Raw genomic sequence first — 23482 nt, forward strand, 5'->3', positions numbered from 1 at the left:
GACGACACTAAAACTGGAGCAGTGGCCACAACTGAGGAGCAGGTACTCCAGATCCAAAAGGATCTGGACAGACTATGGAAGTGGGCAGGAGACAACAGGATGGCGTTCAATGTGGATAAGTGCAAGGTCTTGCACTTGGGGCATAGGAATAGCTGTCATAAGTACAGGTTAGGGGATAAGTGGCTGGAGAGCAGCACTTGTGAAAGGGACCTCGGGGTGCTGGTTGACTGCAAGCTAAACATGAGTGAGCAGTGTGATGCAGTGGTCAAGAGGGCGAACGCCACCCTTGGTTGCATAGCCAGAACTGTGGCTTCTAGATCAAGAGAGGTATTACTACCACTCTACATGACTCTAGTGCGCCCAGAACTGGAGTATTGTCTTCAGTTTTGGGCCCCTCATTACAGAAAGGATATAGTCAGGTTAGAGTCAGTGCAGCGTAGGGCCACAAGGTTGGTGGCCGGTTTGCAGGGGATGCCATATGAGGCGAGACTGAGGGAACTGGGTCTCTTCAGCCTGGGGAAGAGGAGACTCAGAGGGGATATGTTGGCGACATACAGGTATGTGAGGGGATGTCACATGGAGATGGGTAGAGACCTGTTATCCCCTGCAGAGGAAGGCAGGACGCGCTCCAACGGAGCAAAGCTCATGGAGCCAAGGTTCCATTTGGATGCCAGGAAGCACTTCCTGACAGTCAGGACCCCGAGGGTGTGGAATGGGCTTCCACGAGAGGTTGTTGAGGCCCCATCGGTGCGGGTCTTCAAGGATAGGCTGGATGTGCACATGGTGGGCATGTAGTGAGCAGAGCCGTCTGGTGCCGGAGGTCAGTCTAGATGGCCCAGGAGGTCCCTTCTGACTTGCTCTGTTTTCTATGTTTCTATGCCTCGAATCCAGATGAGTCCCAATATACATGAGTGCCTGAGAGGGCACAAGTGATGACTTTTCATTATTAATGCACAGTCCCAATTGGTGCAGTAAAGTGCAGGTAGCATTGACTGAGTTCAGTAAGTCCTTTCTAGAACAGGGGACAAAAAGCCAATCATTTGGGTAAGGGTAAACCCAAACCCCTTGTAATCTCAAATGGACACATACTGGGGCCATAGATTTTGTAAACACTCCAGGTGCTGTAGCAAGACCAAATGGGAATACATTGAATTCGTACACTTCTGCACCGACCATGAATCTTAAAAAGTGTATATGTGCAGGATGTATGTTTATCTGAAAATAAGCATCTTTCAAGTCCAGAGACATGAACCAATCCTCTTTTTGCAATGACAGGAGAATGTTTTGTAGCACAGTCATTGTAAATTTTTTTAGCTTTAATAAAATGATTCACTCCACACAGGTCTAGGATGGGGTGAAGGGCTCCATCCCTGTTCGGTACTGTGAAGTACCTCGAGTAGAAACTGCTGTCTCTCTGAGCGGTCAATCTTTCGAATCACTCCCTTACAAAGTAGCGCATTAATTTCCTCTTGCAGGATTGGTGAAGCTGGTGTTCGTTGGACCGCTCTGAGGGGGAGCAGGGTTTCAAACTTGATTTTATATCCATGCTCTATAATGAAAAGAACCCACTGATCCAATGTGATGGACTCCCATATGGGGAGATAATGTTGAAGTCAATCCCTAAATGGGAGAGGCGAGTATGATAGAGGACTGGTTTGCACTGCCTGTCTGTATTGACACACTTCCTGGGAGGCTGGTACCGAGGCATGTCAGTACGGTGAGAACGGCTTGGTCTCTTGTGGAAGGACTGACTCCCCATAGGGTATCCCTGTAGCATAGGTTGGAAGGGGTAATATAGTGGTTGTCTGTTCCAAGGCCACTTATGGTTGTGATGCCAGGATGGTCCCCATCCCATTCTGTGGGCTTTCAGACATGCTTTGTGGATGGTGTTGAGTTTCTCATCCATTTTTGAAGAGAAAAGGCTAGTTCCATTGAACAAAATATTTTCCACATGTTGTTTTGTTTCCTGCAGGAGATTACTGGCTCGTAGCCATGCATGCTGTCTGAGATCCACCACATTGACAAGTGCTCTTGAATCACAGTCTACATGATGCTTCGCCATTGCTAATTGTTGTTACAAAAGTTGCATTGGCTCACCAATGAAAATTCTGACCAGTTCTCTGTGTTGGTCAAGGAGGAATGCAGCAAGTGATTCCATCTTCTGCCATAGGAAATATTGGTAATGGACCATAATGGCCTTGTAATTGGAAATTTGGAGTCCAAGTCCCATGGCTGAGTAGATACAGTGAGACATCAAATCAATCTTATGTCCTTCACGATCAGCTGGTGCAGTGTGCTCTGTTTTGCCAGCCTTGTGTAGACTTGATGACAATGGACGCATTTGTCCTCATGATGTCCTTCATCCAGACAGAGTAGGCAGAGTGAATGGCTGTCCGTAGATGGCATTTTTGCCCCACACTGGGTACACCTAAAATCAGAACTCTGTGCCATCGCGGGAGAATAAAAAAGTATAGGAGAAAGAGAAAGATGATAGACAGTTTGGGGTTTTTTAAAAATATTTTGAGGGGGGATATGTGAGGGGGAGGGGTAAGGGAAAATGGGATTAGTGGTGAGGTTTTATAGGGTGGGAGAAGAGAGGATTTAAAGGAAGGTTTTAAAAGTTTAAAAAGTTTTAAGGATTAAGGGTTAAGCAGGCAAATAAGTAGTTTGTGAGAGAAATCGAAAGCAATGAGAGAACCCAAGGTACAGCAAACGGCACTTGAAAGTGGACTGACAATAGTGCAGGGACTCTGCCTATTTATACAAGGGGGTGGGGGAGTGGAGTTCCTGCCAAAAATGTTACTAGCTGAGAGAATCTTCCCAAATGCAGACACTGCACAGGCACAGCAGCCATATGTGTGATGCAGAGACCACGACGAAGAAAGATGACATGGATTCAGCTTCATATGGGTTGAAACAGGGGTCCTCAAACTTTTTCAACAGGGGGCCAGTTGAAAGGAGGGAGCAGCGGGTGCAGGCCAGTGAAGTGGGGGTGCCTGTGGGCGTGGGCCAGCGAGGCAGCGGTGGGTGCGCGCAGCAAGGCAGCGACTTGCTCATTTGGAAATCTCCGAGCGAGTCCAAAACTATCTCTGAGCAAGCAAGCCGCCACCTCACCGTGTGTGCGGTGAGGCAGGCGGCAGCAGCAGCAGATGCGGGGAGTCCAAAACCTCTGCGGCAGGCCAGATAAGTGGGCATGGCAGGCCGGATCCGGCCTGCAGGCTGTAGTTTGAGGACCCATGGGTTGGAATAAACCCTTAGTTTAATTCAACCAAGCCTTCATGCAAACTTGTACAGCTCTCAGGGTTGGACATAATGAAACTGTCCCATCTGAGTGAAGCCATCCTTAGGTATGGTCCTTGCCACACTGCACCCCATAGCTTCCCACAGAAGGGATCTATCCACATCGTGAAAGGGTGAAAGTCTGCCCTGTGTAACTCTGTCCCTCAGCCCACTTATGTAAAGACCTGAGGCAGCTTCAGGGCTCCCTCTGCTGGCCAAGGGCTGGTAGAGCAGCTCTGGTAGTTGCAGGATTCTGTCCTCAGTCCACTGCAGCTGCCAGGACTCTCATGAGTTCCACCTGGGGAGCCCTGGAGAAGAGCTATATAAGAACCAGCTCTTTCCCTCAGAAGTTGTCTTGGTAATTAGGGTTTTCTGATTTTGGTGAAGCCCTTCCTGGTCTGCTAGACTTGGAACTCTGTTCCTGTGTCCTGTCTGAGCTCCTGTTCCTATGGATCCTGCCTGCACCTCTTCTCTCTCTGACTGGTCTGCTTCCCTTGGTTATCTGACCCTTGGCCTGCTCTGGACTACACTACCTGTCTGTACAGACTTGGCTTGTATATTGACTTCTGGCTTGAACTTTGGACTGTGTATTGGACTTGTCAGGCCCTGTCTGTCTGGCTATGTGCATGCTTGGAAAGAAGTAGTGGTGCCAGGCAATGACATCATGAGCTACAACTCATTAGCCACAACTTGTCCAAGCTTTTGCATGGCCAGTCAGTGTGCTGCCAGGGAGGGGGAGGGGGGTAGAGAGATTTGCTTGAACTAAGTTGTTTTTTCTAAATGAAAACCTCAGTATTCAGGTTTTATTACAGTGTTGGCATTTTGCAATTAAAAAGTGGGTTTTGGGTTGCAGTTTGGGCACTTGGTCTCTAAAAGATTCGCCATCACTGGTTTAGGTGCACAGACTCTTGTATTAGGCCCTGAGATTGTGGAACATGAATCTTCTGTACTGTTTATCCTAGCTTGCAGAGAGGAGTGCCTTCTCTCATTGCATATTCACAGACAATACAGCATTTGGTGACAGACTACTGAATCTTCAACTTCAACACTGTTATTTGTTTTTTAATGTTCTTATTGTATTTCATTATATAAATTAACAAAGAAGTACCATCAGTAACAGCAAGCAATAAAATAGATAACCTCTTGATTCCCTTTAGGAATCGCAGGTCTTTTCTAGAAGTACACAGTGGGGACTTCGGGGTCTGTAAGGTCATAAAGACATGTCCTTCCACAGTATTCTATGGGTATTTGATAGAATTCTGCTTTTGTCTTTCTGGTTTCTAATGTTAAAAAGAAGATCATGCTGTTTTTTCTATTTTTGCTAACTGCTCTTAGCTGTTTAATTTCTCTGGGAATACAGTGTTCTGGATTTGGTTGTACTAGTATTCAATTAAGTTCATGCCTATCTCAAAATGACAAGCATAAACATTAACAGTTCTTTAGAGTGGATTTTCATGTGAATCAACAAAAATGGAGAGAAAAGCAATGTTTGAACTATGATGTATAGTATTTTATAACTTCACAGCATGCTTCAAAAAATGGTATGGCCAAGGTTCTCTGTAATTTCCAACTTGTTCCATCCCCTCCAGAATGTGGGTTTTGTCATATTATACATACAACACAATATTTCAGGTGTTACATACCTTGATGTTTTTTAGTATATTCTCTCTGTTTTTTGCCAAAACCAAGCTTGGGGGGGGGGGGCGGTGGTTAGGGTTAGATAGCCTTCCATGGATTTTGGCCACAAGGTCAGCCCTACCACACAGCTGGGTGATCAAGAAATATCAGCTGACCTGCCATTCACATCATACCTCATACATTAAAAAAAAACCAGTGGTGTAATACAAACTCAGATGATTCTGAAGGAGAAATTGTGTTGTATGTCACTTACTGCCAATGAAACCTCCTCTCTGGATAGTTTTATACTATTTTATGCATGCTTCCCCCCCCCACCCCCGATATTCACCTTGAATATATCCTGTTGCTCTTGTCCAAATGGATGAGAAGGGTGATGACCTGATTGCCAATGCAATAATTTAACCCCTTTCCAAATGATTACTGCATCCTACTTAGAAGTTAGTTTATAATATAAAAACTGAGTTATTCCCAACTTTTCCAGTCTATCTTCATCAGATTTATCATTTATTATACAGTAAAACCTTGGATTGTGGGTAACTTGTTATGCCAGTGTTCTGCAAGATGAGCAAACATTTCTAAAAAATTTCTAGCTTGTTAAGCAAGCGATGTCTTGCAATACGAGTAGTATGTGAGCCAATGGTGTGTGTTCTCTGTCTCTCTCTCTCTCTGCAGTCCTACAACTCCCAGCATCCCTCCAGGAAGGGAGGGTATGCTGGGAATTACAGAACTGTTTTTCTATCTAAACATGTGTAGGATTGCACTGGAAGCAGCTTTAAGCTGACAGCATTTCCTTGTTGGTTACCGCAGGGGATATGCTCATTCTGAAGACAAAGGGGTTGTTTTATTAGAGTCTTGGGTTGTTTAGTGCTGTACACTGTCATTGACTAACTTAAATCAGGTTCTACTTAACTGTTCCAATGATTTAATGTATATTTAGTGCTTTGTTGTGCAGATCTGTTTAAAAATCTTGCCAGGTCCTAACTGTGGACTTCAAGGCTTGTGTGGGAGGAGTACATGGTGTGTTGTAGTACAAGGTTAGAATCTTGCATCTACTTTACTTTTCAGTATCCACTCCCCCCCCCACCCCAGGGAGATACTGAAAGGTAAAACAGATGCAAGAGGTTATGGAGGAGATCTTATCTACAGAGGAGACGAAAAAGGTAGAGGAATCCCTCACTTCAAATGAGATTAGGGAGATGTGTAAAATGTGGGAAACAGTACAAAATTTTGTAGAAAAGGACCACCCAAATATGGCTGTAGCAGTGCAAGTGATGAATCTGCTTAATAACAATGCAATGTCACACTTCCGCAAAATCCTCAAAAGGAGCCAAAAGCAAGTGTCATTGGATAGATTCCTTGTTAAAGCTGCACAAAAAGAAAAAGATTCCATTGAGCCAATAGATAGCAGTGTTAGTGATACTAAAAGTTGTCCTACACAATAACCCTCCTCTCTCTTGCCTCCCTCACACAGCCACAAAGATTTTCAAAGATAAGTGCAGATTAATTTTATTTTTCTTTTATTTTGTATTTTCTTATTTTGTATTATAGTACAGTATTGTAATCATTTTTATATAAGTATTTTTGGATTGTGGAACAAATCATCTGAGTTTCCATTATTTCTTATGAGGAAATTTGCTTTGATATACAAGTGCTTTGGATTACAAGCATGTTTCCAGAATGAATTATGCTCGCAAACCAAGGTTTTACTGTATATCAAAAGGCTGCATCTTTCAAAATCCAATGGTGTGTTTTATGAAAAAATAAACTCAGATGCTTAAGTTTAGGCTGCAGCTCTATACCTACTTACCTGATTGAGTCTGAGTAAGGTCAGTGTGACTTATTTCTGAGTAGACATGCACAGGGGCCACCATTACAACTTTGAATGATATCAGATGGTGTCATAACTTACCTTAAATATCTGCTGAGCTCCTTCTTCCATCCGAGGCCAGACTTGATACCTAAATCTCCAGAGGGTATGGAACTTGAGAATGGCATTCAACCTTTGCACTGCCTCAGGATGATGAAATTCAGACATCAGCATATCTGATACAGCTTCTGGCACTTTCACAGCACACAGGAGGAACATGGCAGCTGCAGAAAGTAAACTTTCTTTGTCTGTTTTGCATTTCACAACTGGGAAGCATCATTTTTTGAAAGTTTAAACACTGTGCTGGATGATGTTTGGTGGAAAAAAGCCTTGCATTTGTCCCGTGAATAGCGGGTATGGAAACTGATATTTTATAAGCATATGTGGTAACAAACGGCCAGCACTTGTGGGCTGCCCCATTTGTTATGGATTTCCACTGTAAAAAGCAGGACATGAGGAGCACAGAAACCACAGGGAGTCAAAAGCAGGGGCAATGTATGCATAGATAGGACTCACAGAATGCTGGGAATCCTTGTCCCAGCCGAAACATTTCAAGGTCCAAAACTGGGTGAGACAATTGTAATACTCTTTATCAATTTGGGGCACATGTCGCACACTGGAGTACACCACTGGGTTGTGACCCTCTTACCTGCTGCACCAGCCATGTGCTCATCCATACTGAGCAGTAACTCCCAGGCAGCAGGCTGGATGTCCCCGTACATCTCTTCCGTGAGGACAGGCGCTGCCTTGATTAACAGTGATAGAGGTGCTGGTGACAAACTCATCACCTGCAGAAAATGGAATCATTCTAAACAGTAGGGCCAGTAAGTAATTAAAAATACTCTGGCAGCCCAGAAATTAACATGTTTACTCAGAAGTGCTACATACGAGTATTTTCAATCAAGACTGCAGTCTCACTTCCTCAGCCCTGTTTTTACATCATCAAAATGATTACCACAAGAAGCCAATACAAGTCACAGCTCAAGGTTATTCAATGAAAACATATTTGCATATATTAGATAGCATAAACACACTGCATACATTTCAGCATCTTGCACTAAAATGGTTTCCTAAACTCTGAGTTCATTGGGACATCCAAAGAGTTTCAATGCCAAAGAAAATGGGACCTTAGACAGAATTCCACATATGCAATCAGAACTACTGGATCACAGTCAACAAGTTTGTTTGGATGGCTGATCACCCCAAATCTGGCATATTGAACCAAGAAATATACATGTCATTTGCAACCCTGCCATTAACACAGAAAGCCCTTTCATATCTGATTAAAGATCCATATTTTTGTTACAGTATTATGATCAATCTTAATGACTGTACTTATTAGATTTATGGTTTCATCCTTGACATCAGTCACAATCTAACAAATTGAACACAAATTATTGGCAGGTAGCTTTCCATGAATGAAACATTAGTGACAGTTCTGATTTATCTGCCAAAAGAAATACTAACACATCATGAACATTATGTGAACACTTTTTACTTTTACTTGTCCTTGAGGATGTTTGCAAAATCTGGGCATTACTTCTGGAATACATAAAATACTAAAGACTATAAATGAAGATGTGCCACTATTGCAGCCTTTCTAACCTGATGCTCTCCGGATGTGCTGCACTATGTCTTCCTAATTCTGGGCATTGCAGTGCAACATATCTGGTGAGCATCAGGTTGGGAAAGCTGCTCTAATGCATTATTTTACTGTAGGTAAATGGCACACTCATTACCTGCTGCCTTATGTACTTCAACATCCCAGAGTCCTTCTTTCCGTCAAGGTTGGAATCCAACACTCTTTTTTTCAGGGATGGGGTTCTCAGGCAGGACTTGTCTGAACACTGGAAGAGAATCAGATTCGAAAAAAAGTTTTTTCAGGGGCCATCGTGCTAGTGAAATCCTGCTATGTGTCTAGTATTCAAAAGCAATAATAATACCTCCATGGATAGGACACCCCGCCACTTTTCTTACCAATCTCTGAGTGAGCAAGCTGCTGCTGCGCACACGCCACCCCATCACCTCCCCGCACGTGCGCGCCTATGCCAATCTCCCCTCCCTGAGTGCGCCAGAAATTGTGCCAGTCTCCCCCACCCCCAAGCGTGCCCGCGTTCTCCTCTCAACACCCCATGTATAAGACACCCCTCCATTTTTAGGTAAATATTTTAAAGAAAAGGTATCGTCTTATACACAGAAAAATATGGTAAATTATGAGTGTTTTTCCTATGCCTGTTTAGACAGGAAAAAGTTCTACAACTTCCAACATTTCTCAGTCAGCTGAAGAGCTTTCCCTTGCACACTCAGAATGTGATCAGGAACCACTGAGAATGAAGTAAGCCCACACATCCTCCTTTTACCAATCCCCGATTTCATTTCCAAATGCCATAGTGAAACAGTTTTGCCTGGTGAGCATGTAATGCCAGAAAAGGGCTGTTAGAGATAGTTACCCTACACAAGGGCTAAATGCATAACAGGAGCTGAATTAACAAATCCTGTTGAAATGACCTGACATAAATCTCTGTAGACAATAAATTCGTATTTTATTAGCTTACTTACCTCTTTCTGCTTTTTGCCCCGAACAACGTTGTTTAGTATGTTATTTTCCCTAAGCGAATCCACAGTATCTCCATATAGGAGTTTGATGGCCCGGACAAGGCGGGCACAAGAACGGCTATGATGCAGGTAACAATGAGGGTGGCAGTAATCAATGTGAGTACAAATGAAACTCTGCTGGTTGCACAGCAGGATCATCACCTGGGAATATAAAATATGCCCAGAATTTTTAGTAGAATCATGTGCCAAGAAAAGTCCACAAAGAAAACATTCTCCAACATCTCTATCCAAAAACTGATTCATTTGTGAAAAGAAAAATAAATTAGCCTAGCTTACCACACAGAGGGTGAGAAGAAAAAAGATACTACTTCACAACAGAGCATTCAAAATCAACCCATTGTATAGCAAAAGCGGTGGATGGCATAAACTTAGGCATACACTATGGTGAAATCCTATCCAACCCATTTTTCATCTTCATTTCAGGTTATCTCCACAATAGATGGGCCAAGTACTTCCCCTATCCATTTTAACTATATTGACATCTTGCATCCAGCAAAATGAACACAGAGCTACACTTATGAGTACAAGACAAACCTTCACAATGGTTCCAGGATTGACGGGGAAATTAGGCTTCGGGGACCCTCCCTTTAGTTTGCAAAACCACTGTAGAAGCTGAAAAGCCAGCACTGCAGCTGCTCTGCTCAATCTGGGAGGTACCTGACTGAAGTACAATGGCTACTGTGGGCCTTTGCAGACTGGATTACAAAACACCAGCTCTGAGGGCAGCCACTATTTGAGCAGCCTCTCTGCTTGAGAGCCAAGCCAGGCATTTTCTGGCTACAGGATAAGGGTGGCTTGGGTGGTCATCTTTTGTGTGGTTTCTGTTAAGCCCGGCCTTGAGAGCTGTGCAGCAAGACCTCTGCCTGTGCTTGCCATCTCCCACTTCAAACAGGTTCTGCTGTGGCTGCTCCTTGTGCCGGCTCATTGGAGTCAGGAAGGCCAGGTATAACTATACTTGAGATGGAGGGTAAAAGGAGGAGTGAGTCTCATCCACCCTACCCTGCCCCTCTTCAATTTTCTTTCTGTTATGGGCAGGTCTCCAATAATTGTGGCCCTCAAAATGAAGCTCCCATCATCCTCACCTTCAGCTAATCTGACTAGTACAGATGGGAGTTGTACGCCAGAACAAGTTCCTCACCCTGATCTAGATCACACTACTGAATAATGAAAAGGTAATAGCAGGAAAACTTTCATGAACATTTATTCACCATTCACTGCATGCCATGAAAAGTTATTATGAGTGTTCATTTCTGTCATAAAGCAAAAGCACTATAGTATCCAGCACTACAATCATAAGTGGGCCTAAGTGTGTTAGATACTACCTTGTAGAGACAAACAGCCTGCAGACCATGTAATGACAACAAAAGAAGAGCAGCAACTTAACACCTTTCTGCTGTTCATTTTCTGATAAGTTTCCATGGATCTTGACATTTGTGCAAATGAGAAGGGATGCTCATGTTCACAGATATTACTACAGATAAGTTCTCAATATATTTAATAAACATAAATTTCTGCACCTTTAATTTAATGCAGCAGAGGTTTAAATCTAATTACTGGGAAACAGTTTAACTTTGACTTATTCTATTTTGTGGTTTTAAATTTTCCTAAGCATATGCCTTAACCTGCCTTACTGGAAGTTCTGATGGCCGGGAGACACTGAATTCTTGAGTAGTGGAAGCTTCACCATTCTGTCAGAAATCCTGGATTTGCTGTACGTGGATGAGTAGATGGGCCCTCTGTGTATAAGAAGTGGGAATTCTATGATGTCATTAATGATCTCTACTTACATGCAGCCAAGACATATTGCGATGATAGTTCTCTTCTGTGCCAGTGCTGCTCAGCACTTCAGGTTCTATACTGGGCTCACTCGTGCTCCAAGGGCTCCCTTCTTCAAAAGAAAAAGATACACCCAAAAGTAATTATCTTCTGATGTTTTCTCCATATTTTTAAGCTAAGGTTTATGCTTGTAAACCAGACCAGTTTGCTGAAATAGGTGAATGCTAATCCCTTGTATCCTATAGGATATATAAAACAGTATGCCAACCCAGCACACCAACCCAATATCTAAACTACTCAGGAAGGAACGGTAACTTTACTAAAGAAATGTCAAATTGTTCCATTCACTCCCAACCTAACCTATACTTCTTCCATGCCTTTGATGATCAGCTGGACTGGTAATTACAAGCATAATTTATAACCACCATTAAAAGGACAACTTATCAGGGGTAAACACTGTTCCCTTTTCTGGAAGAGGGGAGGGTAAGTAAATGGAAGGAAAACTGTTGCATCATCAGAATGCCAGAAATTGTTGGTTTCAGTGATCTGCATTGACTGGGCTCTGTGGTCCAAAAAAGGGGAAAAAAGTATAGTCCTCCAGTGGCAGCAACTTTGCTACACCTACTGCTGCTACAAACAGGCTATAACTCTGCTAAGTCCAATAAGAAGACTGCAAAATGCCCGGCGATAAAAGGGGAGGGGGGAAATCCTTAAAAAAAAACCCTAGAAAACAAAGTCAAGGGAAGGCCTTTCTCTGACCCCACAGTTTCCTGCATGCATTTATTGTTGATGGGCCTTCAAACTTGACAGACCTTTAGCACAAAATTTGCCTACTGGAGATGATAACATTGAGGATGCAATCTTATAGTCACTTACCTGGGAGTAAGCCCCACTGAACTCAGTGTGACTTTCTTCTGAGTAGACATGTACAGGATTGCAATAACAGACTATTATGAGAGGTGTTGTTGATTTTCAGTTAGTTTTTCCCCACCCCTTTCTATTAAGCAAGCATGTGCCTAGCTAAACTCAAATTTCTGCACAGAAGAACAAGAGCATGGGCAATGCCACTGAGACCACAAGAGTGAAAAAGGTTCAGGTTTAGGATTTATCTGGTTCTACATTTTTTGTAAAAAAAAATAAATTATGGGATCTAACAGTATGGAGATTCACAAGCACGCATATATTTATCTCTCATACAAAACAAAATATATATGTATTGTATATATACCTATATGCACAATACATAATATTAATATGAGATATGTGTGCGTGTATAGGTGTGTATATACACACACACCCCAAAGTTACATAATATGTGATAGTTTTATATATACCTTCCTAACCATGACATGCATTTGGTTGACTGTATGGAAAATGCCTGTATACTAAGTCCATGCACCTAATATGTAGATTTTTAAAGCTTAGTATCCCTTGAATGGAACAGATCTGACTATTTAATATAACAACAGCAGATTCAAACTGCTTGTCCTTGCTAGATATGAAATCATGCCAAAAGCTTTGGCTGCTTATTTCTGACTAGGCAGCTAGAGGTATGCCTACCCTGCCAGCCCTCTTCCACCTTTCCTAGCTCTGCTTGAGTAGCTTCCAGGCTCAAGCGGCTGCCTCCTCATCCCGCTCCCTTTTTAGCCCAGCTCATCTATGTTACCTATGTCAGTGACAGTGTCCCTGCTGTGGGACAGCTGCAGCTCCTCATTCTCAGACTCTGAGTCCTGACGGGATAACTTGGTGCTCTTTAGGCTGCCGGCCCGGCGAATGCTGGACAGGGAACCCCCTTTCTTCACCCGGAAACTGCGGGTTCCTTTAATCTGGAGCAAGCGGGAGCCTCCTATCCTGATCTTCCTGCTGGGAACTGTATTAAAAGAATAAAAGAGGACTTTTCCCCCCTTAATTTCCCCATTTAAAATATTATACTTATGTATATTATATATAAATATATATATGATATAGCTATATCCCTAGCCCCCCAAACACCCCAATCCTGTATTGCAATGCCTTTCCTTTTCTCAAGAAGAATGGCGAGAGGCTCCATCCAAAGCCAACGCCACTGCAGCTCTCTTAATCATCCAGTAAGGGATTTTCTTAGAGAAGGTTATGACATGTTTCTTTATCTTTTATTCAGACTATTGTTACCCTCAATTCAGACAATTCAGAAACTCCATGGCTAAACAAGGAAAGCTACAATGTGTGCAAAACACATTGCCCAGGATTCCTTCAGGAGTACTCTGAGAAAAGTAGGATTGTTCACTTTCTGTGTTTGCCAGGAACGGTTTTGCCACTGAATCTATACCACCTGCTGCTTACCAATGACTGGGGTGCAAGTTATAGGCAAAGCTTCAGGGTTGAATCTCTCCTCATGCTAGCCCAAGGTACTTAATTCTTGTTGTGAAATCACAGTGTTCAATCATGCGGCATGCATAACTGTTAGTAGGCACCGCACTTGCTTAAGCTGGGCACCTACTTTGTTTATCCAGTTTGAATATTTACCTTTGCATAAATTGTCACCTTTGTCCATTAAAATTTCACCATAATTCTACAGAGAAAGTAACAATATGTGACCCCATTCTTTCAGACAGTTACAACTTTCAGGCATTAAATACATGTGTGGAAGCTGGGGGTTGTAGCATTTTTAAGGAGCAGAATAATATGGAATGGTTTGAAGCGCCAGTCACTGGCATGTTTCCATTCAGCTCTGAAGCACTACATGGCATTATGCAAGTCCAAATGTTGCAACACTAAGTTGGAAATCTGCGTTACTGCAATGTGGATAAATAGTCATGTTCACTTTTAGCAGTGAGTAGAAAAAATGCAGTGGTGAGAAAAGGTAACTCTGTTTAGAAAGATTTGGGCTTAAAAAGAGCTTTGAGAAGATCCTTCTGATTTCTAAAGATTTGCACTCATGGGATGCACAATTCATAATTAAACTTTTAGCATAATTTGCCTTAATTATGATTTGCATTTAATTGGGTTTGCAGAGGAACATTGCTGAGTGGGCTTGGAAATGAGTATTTCCTAAAAAGCTGCCCGAAGGGTATCCATGTCAATCTGTTGCAACAAGAAAAGTGAAGAAGCTTGTGTGGGGCCTTAAAGGCTACCAAATTCACTGGAGAATAAGCTTTGGTGGACTTGCACCCCCTTCCATCAGATGCAACAATTATTGCCACAGGATAATTTCTTGATCCATTGGACACAGAAGGTTCCAGTCCATATAAGCTTCCGTTATGATGAATCTGGTAGTCTTTAAATGCTACAAGACAAAACTCTTTCTGGGTTTTATAAAATGAATTGAAGGTAAAAATGCCTACAGGGTGCTGGATGCACCCTGTAAAGATCTCCTGTAATGAAAAAGGATTTCTAGAGCACTGTAACAACAACAACTGCTACTACAACAAGAAACATAGAAACAACAACTTTAAGACTGCAATTTTTCACATGCAAATAGAAATGTATCTCAATGAACTGATAAAGCATATAGCCCAATCTTGGTATGTTGACCTGTAGGTAGCTTGTTCAAACTGCTTTACAATTTGTATTTTATTCATTGTAATAACTATCTGACATATGGCATTAATATGCCTATTTATTCTGGGAAAATGAGACTTAAGAGGATGACTAAAGCAATAACATCCACTTACTGAATGGACTTGTCTGCAATATTCACAACTATCTATCTTCTTCCAAATAATAATGGGCATTACAGTTTGAGAAGGGTGCTCAGTATTCTCCACTGTAAATTCTAGTCCCCTTCTGAGTTTCCTTTCCCTGAGAAGAGGAAATGACTGTCAAGTGGGATTTGAACTCCAGTATCTATCAAAATCTTACTACAGTCAACCATACTAGTGGTCACAAAGCTCACAAAATGCAAGCAGTATATTTTTGAGGCCGCTAGTCTCTTGAGTTATTTATGTTAACTTTGGTCCTATCTTTTCGTGATCTTGAGGCCACTAGTCTCTTGAGTTATTTATGTTAACTTTGGTCCTATCTTTTCGTGATCGTATAATCATAGGTTTTGCATAGTTTTAAACAGACACCTGGGTTGCTCATTTAATAAGAAATAATTATCAAGCAAGTATAGAAAACATGTGAATGGAATAAAAAAGTAAATAGTTTTCAAGGTGATTTGTAGTCTAGGTGAGAAAATCAAATTACAGTTTTTAGCTGAGGTATAACAGGACATACCTTTGCCAATATCTCAACCGTTACTGCTATATTCTCCTGTCCCAACTTTGTAGAGCACAGAATATTTCATTTTAAAATGTTTCATCTGTTCATCACATTGCATTTCAAAGTGTCCCAAAGCAACTTATTAACCAGCTAACATCTACAAACTAGCCTTGTATAAAGAAATTCCTTGCACCTTCATCTAACATAAAATTAACTTCTGAGAAAGGGGCTGCATTTAAACACTTGCTTAGCAACTTGTTAATGCTGGTGTTATTGGGATTGTAATTTCATTGCATTGTAATGCCTTTTTAATGTGGCTTTTATTGAGCCAGCCTGTTTTATTGTATGTACTTGTTTTCATTCTAAGTGTTGTTATTTGCATTTTTCTATTGCACACCTTCTTGGGTATCTTTAGCAGAATAGCAGTTGATAAAAAGTTGTTGCTGTTTTTATTCTCTAACTGTTGTGTTTTTATCATATTTAATGTGTTTTGTTGTTTTAGGGTACAATGCCATGACTGCTAGGCACTGTCTAGACAGCCACAGGAGACTTTGGAATCCCAGCTCTGACCTTAGCAACATGCTCTGAGGTCAGAGCTGGGCTCAGAAGTCAAATACTCTCTGTTCTTGCAGACAGTGGAGAATGAAAAGTGCTGGTTGTGATTTGGAGACTGGAAGAGTCATCCTGGAGGTGGTGTTTTGCAAGTATTCCAAAGGGAGGGGAGGAGACAGACTCCATCAGCACATACAGGATCCTGGAAATCTCCCCTTTTTTCTGCCCTCCACATGATGCCTGTAATCCTTCAAGTTTAGAAAATTACAGGCATCTGAATTAGTCTGTGTTGCCCATTTATTTTAAATTGCTCTTACAAGGCACCCTGAGGGTCATTTTTTGGCAGAAAGGCAGGTTATAAACTGCCTTTAATAAATAAGGGCAATAAATCCTCACTGATAACTGGATCATTTCAAATAAATTATTTTAAAAAACAGAAACATATAATCTCAAAATGATGGGAAAGTTAAATTATAGAAAACTACCTAGATTTACCTGCAAAATAATATACATAAATGAATTGTAGGATCTTTGAGCAAGCTGGAATGCTTTAGTGATTGGCCATTATAGAAAATTCAAGAAACATTAGTAATGGGTGAGCTTCCCTGGTTTATATCAACTTGGCTTTGTTTTGCTAAAAACAACAAAGTAGCTCAGTTTATTTACTAGTGATACAGTAATTAATTTTTGACATTATATGCAGGCGAGAGTGTTATAATGCAGTGAAAAAGAATTGTAAAGCAGTCTGAATACCTTTTTTAAGACAGAAAGGCAGTTTCACAATGTTCTTATAAATGAAACTAATATAATATACTAGAGGTCCTAGATTCCAGCACAGGTATTTCTAGCAAACAGAGAAACACAACAAATCTGTGAAAAGCTTCTGTTAGATTCCTCAGAGAACTACTAAAAGTTCTGACACCATACAAGTTAGTTATACACACAAAACATTTTACTGTATCCCTAAAAATGGGTGTACCATGTGAGATACATTTGAATTAAATGCTTCGCCAGAAGATGATTATTTTTCCTTTGAATCTGGCAGTACAACACTTAAGTGTCTGACAGCCAATTCACACTCAACATTTTTGTTGAGACACTTTGAGGCACTTATGAGAATAACTGATATGGAGAAGAAAACACCCAAATGGCTTCCTGATGGATTGTTCAGAGTCTATTGGAGAGCTAGTCTGGATACTACTCATTCACAGAAGACACCTTCAAGGGCAAGCAAACATTGAAAGGACCTATAAGAATAATTCCAGCTCTGTAAACTAATATAAAAGCACAGACACCATATTAGTGCAACATCCTAATGTAAAGCTAAGAAAATTAACGATGTCTTTGAAGAAATTGGCATTATACAGGCTTCAGAGATCCTTTAATAGATGCAAAAATGTATACCCAGAAGCACCAAGAGTTCTTTTTCTTGCTTTAATTGGGGATCTCTAACCATGAAAGGATATCATCAGTATCTATTAAAATGGAACACAAAGATAAAACATACAGTATGCAGTTCTTCACAGAGACTGGAATGCAATTCCTTATGTTATGCAACATACTTGTAATCAATGTAAAAATGAACATAGTGACTTGCAACAGAAAACATTAAAGGGGAGACAAATTCATAGTTCACTGAAATAGAAGAGGACTATGTTGTCAGTTTCAATAAGCTATTCAAACAAACCTCCTTTAGGTCTGGTTCAGAGGCAATGAAACCAAAGACGTATTCTTATGGAGATGGCTGTATGGAAGCAGTAAGCACAGACAACATGAAAACTACACTGAAGGGTTGAATATGAATAGAGTGTGAGTTGCCATTCAACCATGGTTTGTTGCTGAGATAGGGATTACAGTGTTGTCTGAATCCAGCCATAGTGTAATATGATAGGCACGAATCCTAGTATGATAGGAACAAACAACCAATGAAGGTAACCTATGACTTGTTGTTAGGTTGTGAACTATGGTTGTTTGTGTTTAATGAATCTTGATTTATTAGAACTGCTAGATTTAGACAATATGATAACCCATGTTTCAACAACAACCCAAATTCAACCCATACTCAACCATTCAGTATGCATTAGCCTTCTGTATGCAGCCAGATTCTCAGGCACTGTTTGTCATGCACTGTTTCTTCAAGTTCAGAAGGCTAAAAAACATGGAAAGTGGCACCTTGCCAGCATGGTAGTACCATATCAAATGTCACACTTCCATCTGTGACTCTTCATTCCCTCACATTCAACACAGAGAGATTAAGGGATAAAACAGATGTTACTTTAAATCTGTCTTTAGTGGCCACATCTTTTTTATTATTTTACTCCAAAGTAGGTATAGGAGGCCTAATCCAGATCAGGACCCGAGTATGTGAGGTAGGAGAGAGTTTCTGAGATCTGGACAGGTTCCTTTATGCCTACCCTAGAGTAAAAAGAGAAATAATACATAGCTGCTAGGCACAGCTTTGGTTTTTTTTTCCCAATATTTTAATTTACTAACGATCTTAGGCCTTTATTCAGACATCCTTTTATATAAATGTGCTGAGCACAATGATGCTATTCTTAACACATTCATATGAAACTAGTGAATCAAGAACTCCACATCATCCTTGCACAGCCAATACTACCATTAGGCAGAGTGTGGTGGAATCCCCTAGCAGCAGGATTTCATTGTTAAAAGAGGGCAGAAAATTATTGATTATTTACTCCATTATTATTGAATCATTACAGCCAAAAATGCAGAGGGGTGCTTTTGGGATTTTTTTATCATATGCCCAAATAACCTGACAGGCTCTGAGTATTACACACCTCAACTTAGGTGGATTTGCTGCTCTGCTTCAGGCAGCAAAGTGTCTTGGGCCAGCCCTTTAGCCTTGCAAGAAATCCAAAGAGGTTCAATAAACCTCCTGGTTCTGCAATCTCAGATAGGGAACAAAACAGAGGTTTATCTTGCCCTCTATGGACCACCACATGTAGATTGTGGACTATCTGGATTCATGAATTGCAAGTTGTGAAGGCATTTGCTGATGATGTAGATTTAGGTTTGAGCAATATGTTCCTAGGATCTCCTAATGAGTGTGCCCAGACATTACGAGGGTGCCCAGACTCCTAATGATCCTAGGATATATCTTGAAAAATATATGGGAGGGAAAGAGCAAGATAACAAAGATGGTGTTCAAGCAAATTCTAGATTACTGTTGTTAGTGCCAACAAGTTGCCTCCAACTTATGGCAATCCTATGAATGAAGCCCTCCAGAATGTTCTACCCATGTCAGCCCTGCTCAGCTCCTGCAAACTCAAGGCTGTTGCTTCTTTTATGGATTCTATATAGATTCTAGATAAAACAAGTGATTTTCCAAGTAGCAGCAGGGACTCAGAGAATCAGAAAATTAAGCTGTCTATGTGTTTCCCTAGATCAATTTGCAGTTCATTTATGTTATTATAAACTAAAATCTACTATTCATTTGAAATAACTATTACATAATTGCTATGAAAAATTACAGGAAGAAAACAGGAAATTTGTCAAAATTGTATGCTATTTCTCATATTTTGGTCTATTGTTTACTATCCAGAAAAGTAAATTTTAAGTAAGTATTGTCTCTGTTTTGTATTGCAACACTTGAACTGTAGGTCTGAATGAGAATTTTGGTGGTGGTGGTTCTTTTCTGCATGAGATGGCATTATAATGATAAACAGACCATGGCCTTTAGCAACCACAGTGACTTATGCCTTGACACCACACATCATAATATTGCATTAGCCATTGAGAGCCACATAGCAGACATGGTTTAAGCATGTGGTAGCATTTTTTTTCAAAGTCTCAGGAAGCAGATTAATACACTCAGTTAAGTGTCATAGAGCTTTAGTTCCTGATCTATAAAAGTATAAAGGAACCCCACATTTCTCTTCCTCATGTGGCATTACGCCACATTAAAATATTAATATGATGCATATTTACTAAATTAGGCTGTAATGCAGAGCACACAGAGGTAATCATAAGTGCTACTAAACCAGTAGTTGGAAGTAAGCACACCAACAAAATGTATGTAAGCTGACTGATTCTTTTTTAATGTCCTATATTACCTTCTGGTTTTGGAAATAGACAAAATGTTTTAATTTGGAAGAATAATCCTAGGCACAATTCTTTGGAATAAATTTCTCTAAAATGAAGTGGACTTACTTCCATTAGACTGAGGTGCAAAAAAAAAAAAAATGTTCTGAATTTAACGCATCCAACCACTACAAATGGGTCAGCCGTGTGGCTCCATAGCTAACAGCTTCTTTACATCATTTTTGAAAGTTAGGACACTAAGTCCAGCATCAAATAATAGATCTAGGAAAAGCTGAAAGCTTTAGTAGGCAACAAACCTTTCTTCTCTTCACAACCTGTGTCAGATTTCAGGGTATGGCTGCTGCTGTGCAAAGAATCTTTTGCATCTTCATTTTCATCCAGGACCCCAGCAAAGCTGATCTTCCTCTCATACCTGTGTCGGTCCATCTCAGGATCCAAACGCAATCTGCAGCTCTCCAGGTCCTATAACATCATCACATGAACCACCAAAATGGGTGAAAAGCATAGGTACAAGGAAGAGATTATCATTCAGAGAAAAATTTAACCCAGCTAAAAATTTTATTATTTACAGCTTACACTGAGTGATAATTAATTTTCTTGCTGGTCTCCTGTGAATAATTTGGACTGGTGCTGTTTTTTTATCTTGTGTCATTTATTTGGCTGTTGATCTGCATTTAATATTTTATTGTAAGGTGTTTGTGAAGGCTTGCTCTAAAAGTCAGAGTGAAAACAAACACATATATATACTGGCTGTAATCCAGTGATTGCCAGTCAGTTTCATAACTGAGCAGAATACTAATCCAGATTTCTACATTTGAAGCCTAATTCAGACAGCATTATAACCTACATAAGTAAATCTAGTGTGGGTTGTTGCTGAATTGAGAGTTGTTGAAATATGGGTTTCCATATTGTCTAAACACCATTTTTTAACCATGAACAATCCATCATTCACAACCCAACAAAACCAACTATGGGTTCTCTTCATGGCCTGTTTGTGGTTAACAAACCATGTTTTGTCAATGCATCAGGGTTCAATCCACAGGATAACCCATGTTTCTACAATAATACACTTTTCAACAAAAACCAACACTGAACTCATACTTAACCTTTATATTTGTGTCCCTCATTATTCAACCTTTTTCTAAGTTACAAAGTCCCAAATGTTTTGAAATAATTTTATACTGTATCATGTGCTCTATTGTTGTTAGTAACTTCAAAGCACTACTTGCAGTGGAAAGGCAGGTTGTTTACCTGTAACTGTCGTTCTTTCAGTGGTCATCTGTGCATTCACACATATATGGGTGCTGTGCCTGCGCAGTGCTTGTTGCTGGAAAGATTTAAGAGCTTTAACGGTTTTGGCAGGAACTCCATGCCCTCCTCCCCATAGTATAAATGGACAGAGTGCCCGCCCCTTCACTAGCAGCTGAAGACCGCCTATTTGCCCCCCAGCTGGAGCTGGCAGGTATAAAACCCAGCTCCATAAGGAAGTATAGAAATATACTGTATACCCATTAACTGACACCGAAGTGGGGCTGGTGGGTGGATTGTGTGAATGCATGGATGACCACTTGAAGAACGACAGTTACAGGTAAGCAACCTGCCTTTCTTCATTGTGGTCTCCATGCATCACACATTTATGGGTGACTAACAAGCTTACCACACCTGGAGGCAGGACGGTGTTGTCACTGGAGAACTCTGGACAAGCTGGCGTGGCCAAAGAAGCAGTCCTGCCAGGCCTTGACATCTAAACAATAGTACTTCATGAATGTGCACGGGGTGGATCACATGGCCACTTTGCAGATATCATGTAGAGGAATGCCCGCATGGAGGGCAGAAGAAGCAGCGACAGCTCTTGTGGAATGTCCTTTTGGAGTAACAGGTAAGTCCAATTTGGAGAGGTGGTGAGTGAGTTCAATCGTTTCAATGATCCATTTCGAGAGTCTTTGAGTGCCAATGGCCACTCCCTTGTCATGTTCCGAGTATTTGACAAAAAACCATTTGGTTTTCCTGAATGACTCAGTTTGGAATCCACAGAAGGCCAAACATCTGCGGACGTCTAGGCTGTGTAGAGAGCACTCAATCCATGTCAATGGAGCAGGGAAGTAAGCTGGTAGAAGTAAGTCTTGATTAAGGTGGAAAGGCATCACAATCTTTGGCAGAAAGGTTGGGTTGGTACGGAGACCTACTTTCTCCTTGTGGAAATGGAGATATGGAGGGTCAACACAAAGAGCACACAGTTTGCTAGCTCTTCTGGCCAATGTGATGGCAACTAGAAAAGTCATTTTCCATAAGAGAAGGCAGAGATCAGTAGTAGCCATAGGTTCAAATGGAGGTTTAGTGAGTGCCTGCAAAACAACAGAAAGGCCCCACATTGGGACAACCAATGGGATCGGAGGTTGTAGGTTTTGTAATCCTCGTAGGAATCGACATATGAGTTGGTGAGAGAATATGGATGAACCTTCAATGTATTCTCAATGACGCGAGATGGCTACAATATACACTTTAATGGACGAAGGTTTGAGACCTCCACGGTATAACAAGAGTAGGAATTGTAAGATGTTCTCAGTGGTGGCAGATTGAGGTAGAAATTGGTTAGCAGCAGCAAAGGAAGTGAAGCACTTCCATTTAGCATTATAGGAACGCTGTGTGTTCAGTCGTAGTGCAGATTGGAGAATGAACTGAATGTCTGGATGAAGATCTGTCGGATTCGTAGATGTCAGTATCAGGGTCAGTACCGAGTGTAAAGGTGGTATAGAAAGAGTCTCTGATCTCATGAAAGCAAGTGTAGACAAAGCAAGTGTTGGTCCCGAAGAAGCGCTTTTGTCAGATCCAAAGTTGCTGTTGGTACAGGATGAGTGAAGGCAACAGTTGGTACCACAGTTGTAGTCAGTTTCAAGGACAAAGTCTGAGGAACAGCTAGCAAATGAGCCCAGCGGTGAGGTTCAAGGACCACAGATCTGGATGCTATATAGCACCTTTTTCCTGAGTGAAATGTGAGGTAGATGTAAGAAATTGTTGTTGGATAGCTGGAGGAGAGTTGTGGCCATCAGGGAGTGATAAGGATGCTGCAAGCATTGTTGTGACGGAACTTTGCTACAGTTCTTGTTATCAGCGGGATATGGGGGTTGGGGGAGACACATAGAAGAACTTGTTCTCCCAGATCATGAGCGTGTCCCTGAATCAGGACCGATGCCTGCTCTGGAACAGTAGTCCTGCAGATGGAGTTGTCCCGTGTAGCAAACAGGTCTATGGTCGCTGTTCCCCATAGTTGGAAGAGATGGTGACAGGTTTGACGATCCAACTCCCACTCATGAGTTGTAGACATGTGCTGCTGAGGGAGTCAGCTTCCTCATTGTTGATGCCGGTCAGATAGACTGCTTGAGGAGTGATTCCGTGGGCAATGCCCCAGTTCCACATGTGAAGGGTGAGGTGCGCTAACGGGATCAATCCCGCTCCACCCTACTTGTTTATGTAGAACACGGTCACCATATTGTTCAATGCAATTTG

General features: G+C 41.3%; 1 protein-coding gene across 1 annotated transcript in view; it reads right to left on the bottom strand.

Annotated features, from left to right (window-relative positions):
• The window catches only part of UNC80 (unc-80 homolog, NALCN channel complex subunit), a 221874-nt gene that overhangs the window by 93275 nt on the left and 105117 nt on the right, over nucleotides 1-23482 (bottom strand). Inside the window, 7 exon segments of the mRNA XM_044431977.1 lie at nucleotides 6827-7008; nucleotides 7434-7572; nucleotides 8524-8631; nucleotides 9344-9541; nucleotides 11188-11288; nucleotides 12843-13046; nucleotides 20272-20437. Of these exon segments, the coding sequence (XP_044287912.1) occupies nucleotides 6827-7008; nucleotides 7434-7572; nucleotides 8524-8631; nucleotides 9344-9541; nucleotides 11188-11288; nucleotides 12843-13046; nucleotides 20272-20437 (1098 nt within the window).

Source organism: Varanus komodoensis, unplaced genomic scaffold (assembly GCF_004798865.1).
Source record: "Varanus komodoensis strain SLA01 unplaced genomic scaffold, ASM479886v1 scaffold23, whole genome shotgun sequence".
Lineage (NCBI taxonomy): Eukaryota > Metazoa > Chordata > Lepidosauria > Squamata > Varanidae > Varanus > Varanus komodoensis.